The sequence below is a fragment of the Microplitis mediator genome, chromosome 5 (genome assembly GCF_029852145.1).
Source record: "Microplitis mediator isolate UGA2020A chromosome 5, iyMicMedi2.1, whole genome shotgun sequence".
NCBI lineage: Eukaryota > Metazoa > Arthropoda > Insecta > Hymenoptera > Braconidae > Microplitis > Microplitis mediator.
The window spans coordinates 11,772,325-11,779,517 of NC_079973.1; the positions used below are offsets into that span (position 1 = coordinate 11,772,325).

General features: G+C 30.6%; 1 protein-coding gene across 1 annotated transcript; it reads left to right on the forward strand.

The window, feature by feature from the left end:
* The first annotated feature begins 1,875 nt into the window (after positions 1 to 1,875).
* On the forward strand, positions 1,876 to 5,035 carry LOC130668822 (neprilysin-2-like). Its single transcript, XM_057471298.1, has 5 exons — positions 1,876 to 1,975; positions 2,053 to 2,316; positions 3,890 to 4,092; positions 4,171 to 4,918; positions 5,028 to 5,035. The coding sequence occupies exons 1-5, from the start codon at positions 1,876 to 1,878 to the stop codon at positions 5,033 to 5,035; spliced, it is 1,323 nt and encodes a 440-aa protein (XP_057327281.1).
* Positions 5,036 to 7,193: the final 2,158 nt, after the last annotated feature.

The window sequence follows — 7,193 nt, forward strand, 5'->3', positions numbered from 1 at the left end:
TTTGCCTTTTAAAAACCAAATAAAATTTATTAAAAATAAAAAAAAAATAAAATATTTGCTATAATTCATTCATTTATGTCATCTAATTTTTTAAAAAGTTTAAAAATTTTAGAAAATCCAGAGGTGTATGCCTTAAGCACTCATTTTATATTGAAGATACTTAAGTGATGTGAAAGTTTATCTTTTATGTAACTACAAAACGCAAAAAGGGTAAAAAAATCAAATACATAATATATGATATCAAAGTCATCATTACATAAAACAGATTTAACTAAAATCCATGCTCCGATAAACTTGTTATTGGAGCATGTTTGAACAGTCCAAAATTTTTGAGAGATTTGAATTGTCCTTCATAGTCTAATACACTGTAAAAAGAGCGGTGTTAAAAATGGACTCATTTTAACTCCGCCCGGTGTTAAAATAAAATTACACCGGTGTAGGAGGAGTAATTCACCGGTGTTAAAAATACCGGTGTTAAATCAGGGTAAACGGTGTAAAAGAGGAGTAAAATCGGTGTAAAAGCGGGGTAACCGGCGTAAAAACAGAGTAATATCGGTGTAAAAGCGGGGTAACAGGTGTAAAAGCGGAGTAATACCGGTGTAAAAGCTGGGTAAACTGCGTCCGCTTCGAGCAATAACTTTAAAGATTATAAAACACAAAAAATGTCAGTTCTCTATGAAAATTAATAAAGAATATTATTTATTAACAATTACAGTGATCGAGTAAGTAAAAATATTCACAAAGTAAACTATTTTAACACCGGTCTAGAATACATACAGCGGCAGCGGTGTTATTTTAACACCGGATAATTTTTTTTAACACCAGTACAGAATATTTACACCGGCGGCGGCGTTATATTCACACCGCTTTCGGGGGTAAATTTAACACTGATAATTTTAACACCTACACCGCTTGGACTTACACCGGTGATTTTTTACAGTGTATGAATCTGTTAACAAATGTATCATATGTTTTGATAAAAATTATCAGAAATATTTCTTAGCTCAGAAGGTAATTTTTAACCATTTCATCGGATGATTGAATCATTAAACTATCCACTATAGTATTCATTTTCATCTCTTTCTAAAATGACGGTATAATACAACAGATGTAAAAGCAAAATATTTAGACTTTTGAAAAATGAATAAAAGGAATTAGAAATACAAAAAATATCATTTGCTATAATTTATTAATTGATGCCACATATTCCTTACGAGTTTAGAATAGAGGAGCAATATTTTGTTTGGATCGTTAATTCCATACTAAGATGTGATTACGTTATAGTTGTCATGAGTTAATATCAATAGTAATTATAAAGTGTTGAAATTAACAAATTACAGGTCATTTCGCTTTGACTTTGTAATGTAGCCACGTTCAAATATAGCGATTGGTCATAGATATTTTTTTTATATCATACATTAGTATATGACAATAATTAATTCCATTAAGGCTCTTTTATCAGTAATGACTGTAATAATAAAACAATTAGCCTGTAACAAAAAAAATTCATGAGGAATTATTGCATCGATCGCTTATTATCGATATTGTCAGAAACAATCGTGGCTTGTCGCTGAATACCTTTTCCTCGACAGTTATAAAAATTTTTAATATGTAAGTTATGAAGATATATATTATTTCTATTCCGCAATTAAACAGTTATCCATATTTTTAACTCTTGATATCAATTATGAGAATAGAAATTAAAATTAAAGAACAGTAATTAACATAAAATGATGTGAATTCGTCAAACTATTATTCTTTTTTCTATAAATCCTAGTCCATTCATTAAAAATTAATAAGTTTACGATTTGTTTTCTAATCAAATTAAATTACAGGGAAAAATTATGGGTTACCTTGCTTGCAATATGTATCTCAATGATAACTGCCGAAAATTTGAATAGCACAATAAAACAGTCATCTGGAAATGAGTTAAATTGTACGACTAGAGAATGTGTGAAAGATAATTTGGAATACGGTATAAACTTATAAACACTTTATTTTGTACAATTTGGTACAACGACATTCGAATACTTTATTGTATTATTATTTTAGAACTGGCTTTGCTATATAATATGAACGCGAGCGTTGACCCCTGTGACAATTTTTATGAATTCGCTTGTGGTAATTTTGATAACGTTCCCGCAGATGATTTACAGCCTGCAAGCCATGATTTTGCAAACTCGAAACCCAGTTCATACTATGAAACTTATAAATTGATGAAGCGCCAACATCGAGTGGACTCACCCAAGCAATTGAATTTCGTAAAAGATTTCGTCACCTCTTGTAGAAATTTGAACCGCAATAACAATGATAAGTGTAATTATTGATTTTTGATTTTTATCTGGATGCTTTTTTGGAACGAATGAGTGAAACGTATTCCAATCAGCAAACATTCACTGCGAATAAATTCAAAGTCTCTCACGGATTGTATTAGTAAGATGCTTGAGACTATTCACGCAGCGAATAGTCACTGATTGGAGTACTTTTCACTGATTCAATTTAAGAGAGTAAAAAAATGTATATATATTAGGGTGCCCGGTTTGGAACGAAGATTTCATTTTTTTTTTCGTTCCCCATCAAAAATCTTGTTCTACATGTTAAAAACAAAATCCGGTAAAATTTCGAGCTCTTAATAATAGTTTTAAGAACTGTAACAACGTCGTTAAGGTTTTCTCATGCTACAAGCATGCAAATTTCGATCCCTTTCGTTTTATCGAATATAACTGAGCCTCATATTAACGTATCTTATTTGTTCAAAGTTTTCTTGGAAAAGAATTGTTTGCTCTCTAAAAAAGCCTGTATATGCTTTGCAGTGCCTTCAACTACAGCCCTCGTGGAAGCCTTTAAAGTCTAATTTCCAACGAAATTGGTGGTTTTTTGTTGTTAACTTGTAAACGGTTGACTTTTAGGAAATGACGTTTATGAAATTTTTTGTAGGGAATTGAGTTTCCTACAAGAAAGTTTCCATAAGTCAAATCTCTAAAATCTATATTTAAAACGATATATGAACTTTAAGTAAGTAATATTCAAAATTTTAGCTAAATGTCAAGATTTAGGGTTTTACAATTAAAAACCATTACATTAACCATGTTTTTCCCAACATAATCCATCTGTTAGGTCCCAAGGAAATTGAAAAATTGAACGAGAATCTTCAAACCTGTGTTTTAATCATTCAATTTTTTGAAAAGAACTGCAAATAAGGTTTGTACTTGAGAACAATTTCGATGAATAATTACGGGCATGTTATATTTTATATAAATATATATTAATTGATACATACCACAAGTTAATAACTGAATATATTTTATAGTATTGATCATTGACATTCAGCAAAAATTATGAATTTTACTTACCTAAAGTTCATATATCTCTTTGAATATAGATTTTAGAGATTTGATTTATGAAAACTTTCTTGTAGAAGACTCAATTCCTTACAAAAAATGTTATGTGTTTTTTTTCCCAAAAGTCAACCACTTACAAGTTAACAACAAAAAAACACTAATTTCGTAGGAAATTAGACTTTCAAGGCTTCCACGAAGGCTGTAGTTGAAGGTACTGCTAAGCACATACAGGCTATCTCAATGAGCATACGATTCTCTCCCAAGAAAACTTTAAACCAATAAGATACGTTAATATGGGGCTGAGTTTTGTTCGATAAAAAAAAAAGAATCGAAATTTGCATGCTTTTAGCATGAGAAAACTTTAACGACGTTGTTCCGGTTCTTAAAACTGTTATTAAAAGCTCAAAATTGTACTGAATTTTTGTTTTTACATGCAGAACAAGATTTTGATAGAGCAAAAAAAAAAATGTTCGTTTCAAACGGGGCACCCTAATATATATCTATAATCATCAATATCATTCAACATTTATGATGATTGAATAACTTAGATCCTGGAATTAAAAAAGACAACTTAGTATATTTATTTGAAATAATATCCAAATTGGGTGGATGGCCTGTTATCGATGGCCATGAATGGAACAGCACTGACTTTAATTGGGCTGACTTAGTATACAAATCAAACAGTTTTGGTGCCTTTTCAAATCATTTCATAAGATTATATCACTCACTAAAAAAAAGAACACGAATTTCTGTAAGTTTTTTAACAAAATTTATAAATTGTAGGAAAAGATGCTTTTTATTTTCTTAACTTGTTCATTTTAATAAACAGATGCATTTACCGAATGTCGAATTTTCATACAAAGAGATAGAAAATTATCGGAATAATTCAATAATTAATGCTTACCATAAATACATGGTTGATGTTGCTAAAGTTCTTGGAGCCAATGAAACACTCGCGAAAATAGAACTCATGGAATCATTAGAACTTGAATTGAAACTCATAAACATCAGCAGTAATAATGATGTATCGTCAAAAAATGTAGATAACACCAAAGCAATGTCGGTAAAGGAAATAAAAGATAAATGGCCAAGTATTGAATGGGAGAAATTGTTAACTTTGGAAATGAAAGCGCAGAAAAAATTTCATTTATCAAATGAATCGATAATTTTCATAGAAAATCATCATTATATAACTGAATTGGAAAAATTAATGAACGAAACTCCTAAAAGAGTGCAAGCCAATTATGCTGCATGGAAGACTATTCAACCTTTGATCAAATTTGTCGAATCTATAACTTTACATAAGCTTTGGTTTGATTATTCTACTATTAGAAGCCCATCAACTGCCTTTCGTAATATTAATTGTTTCAGATCACTTGGAAATTTACTGCCAGATCTGCTGCTCTTTTACTATATCCGCCATCATCCGATCGATGAACGTGTCAGAAGTTATGCGAATCAGATAATTGTAGATGTGAAAAAAAAATATTTAGATATTTTAAATAGTACTAATTGGTTGGATGTTAAGACCAAAGACAAACTAACGACGGATATTAATTCTTCGAAAGTTATTGCTGGTTATCCTGACGAAGTTCTTGACGATGAAAAACTGGATGAATTTTATCGAGGCCTAGAAATCTCTAATGACAATTACTTGAAGAATTATTTGAACTTAAATTTGTTTAGTGGCATAAAATTTTCGGAAATGATAATCAATTTAAATCATTCATATATTCTGTTAAACTTATTAAAAATAGCAGATCCAAATAGTTACGCAGCTTATAACTTTTACCATATGAATACTATTGGTATACATTATTTTAGTGTGTGTTTCACCATACTTGCACTGGAAGTTTAGATTTCTGTCGTGTTATAGGACAAAAAAGTCGCTTTTTTTTCATTATGAGAAAATAAATCACAAAATAAGAGCATACGCCATTTTACCCACAGAGGCAAAAATTTAAACTTCCAGGTATAGAGCTGGTAAAAAATAGTATACACCATGGAGGAAAGTAACATGTTCCGATCTACGCGTTTGCCACCCTGGCTTATGGCTTGTATGGGCAATCACTCTCGCAGGCTGGAATGTTTTGCTTTTCTCACTTGATGTATACTATTAAGGCTCTTCTGAGTTAATCAATTTAAATTAATCGTGGAAAAATTTAAGTTCTAGGTTCCGAATCACTGAGACATTTTGATTTCAGTATTAATCGTCCAGATCACATTAACTTCGGCACGCTTGGATTCACTATTGGACATGAAATAGGGCACAGCATCTATGTTTCTTATAATGCTGTGAATAAGTTCGGAATAAAAGACAACGGATGGAGTAATTTGGCAGATAAAAAATTTAAGGAAACAGAAGAGTGCTTTATTGAACAATACTCGAATTATTCTCATGGAGTAACTGGAGAAAAAGTATGATTAACTATTGTTTCAAGAAATAAATAATATAATATGTAATTTCTCAAATACTTGTTTGCTTACTTGCAGCTAAACGGTTCAATGTATTTGCAAGAAAATATTGCTGACAATATTGGTATAAAAGTTGCGTATTCAGTCTACCAAGACTGGATAAAAAAAAATGGACCTGAACCAACTTATTCTAGCTTGTCTTATAATTCGAATCAATTGTTCTGGCTATCCTACGCGAATACATATTGCACATCAAAGTCATTATTGGATGAAGTGGATTCGACCGATGACCATGCTCCGTACGATAAACGTGTTAATGGGCCGCTTTCAAACGCCCCAGAATTTTCAAGAGATTTCAAATGTCTCTTAGGCCGTAACATGAATCCTGTTAAAAAATGTAGCGTGTATTAATTATAACTATCAAAAACTTTTATTGGCTTCGCAGGCAATTTCCAATTTATTTTATCAAATGAAATCATCAAGTGACACCCCATACGGAGTCGCCGATGCTCAAAAAAAATCTACGATCGACCGAGGCTCGGCTACCAATGCTCGGTCGAGCGTCGGTGTTCCATTATCAGCCTATGGCTGTGACACCATCGGTAACCGAACTATAGTAATAACAATGAAATCCGATCATCAACCGATTCTCGGTCGACGATATGATAAATTTTCTTTTGCGCATGCGCACTAAATATCACATCAGCTATTTTTAAGCATTATTTACCTGTAATACTTTTTATTAGACCGAAGCAATTCTTACTGAATATAACCGAAAATAAATTTATCGTTATGATTAAAAAAAATTTTGTAATTTATAAAATCATGTCTGATCGTGTAAGAAAACATCGGGCATTATAAAAATACATGGATAATAGATCTCAACCGCCTAATACACCCTCAGTGTTAATTGTTAATCATCATATTATAAATGATGGTGATCATGATAATTTACACGGTAAAACAATTGTGAATAATGTTGTGAATAAAGAAATTAATTATAGTGTATTTAATAGTAATAATGAAAGTGATGAGAATAGTTTTAGTGATTGTGGAGATGATACACTCAGAGAAAAAAAAATTTATTTCGAGTATTTTTTATACTTATTTGTGTAAATACTTAAAACAAGAAATTTTTCCTGAATTGAAGTATAATATTTCTTATTTTGAGCAACTATTGCTTCGATCTAATAATATATTACTAGATACATAAGTTACTTGTAACAAGAAATTATTTCTTGAATTGTGTTGACATATTTTTATATATTAAAAAAAGCAATTACGTAAGCCAAGAAAAATCTTTCTTTGACCAAGCAATTTTTTTCCAAGTTCGAAAATATTTTTTTCTCAAATCAAGAAACTTATTCTTGGCTAAAGACATTTTTTGTATTAAGTCAAAAAAAAAAGTTCTTGAACTAAAACGAAAAAAAATTTTAA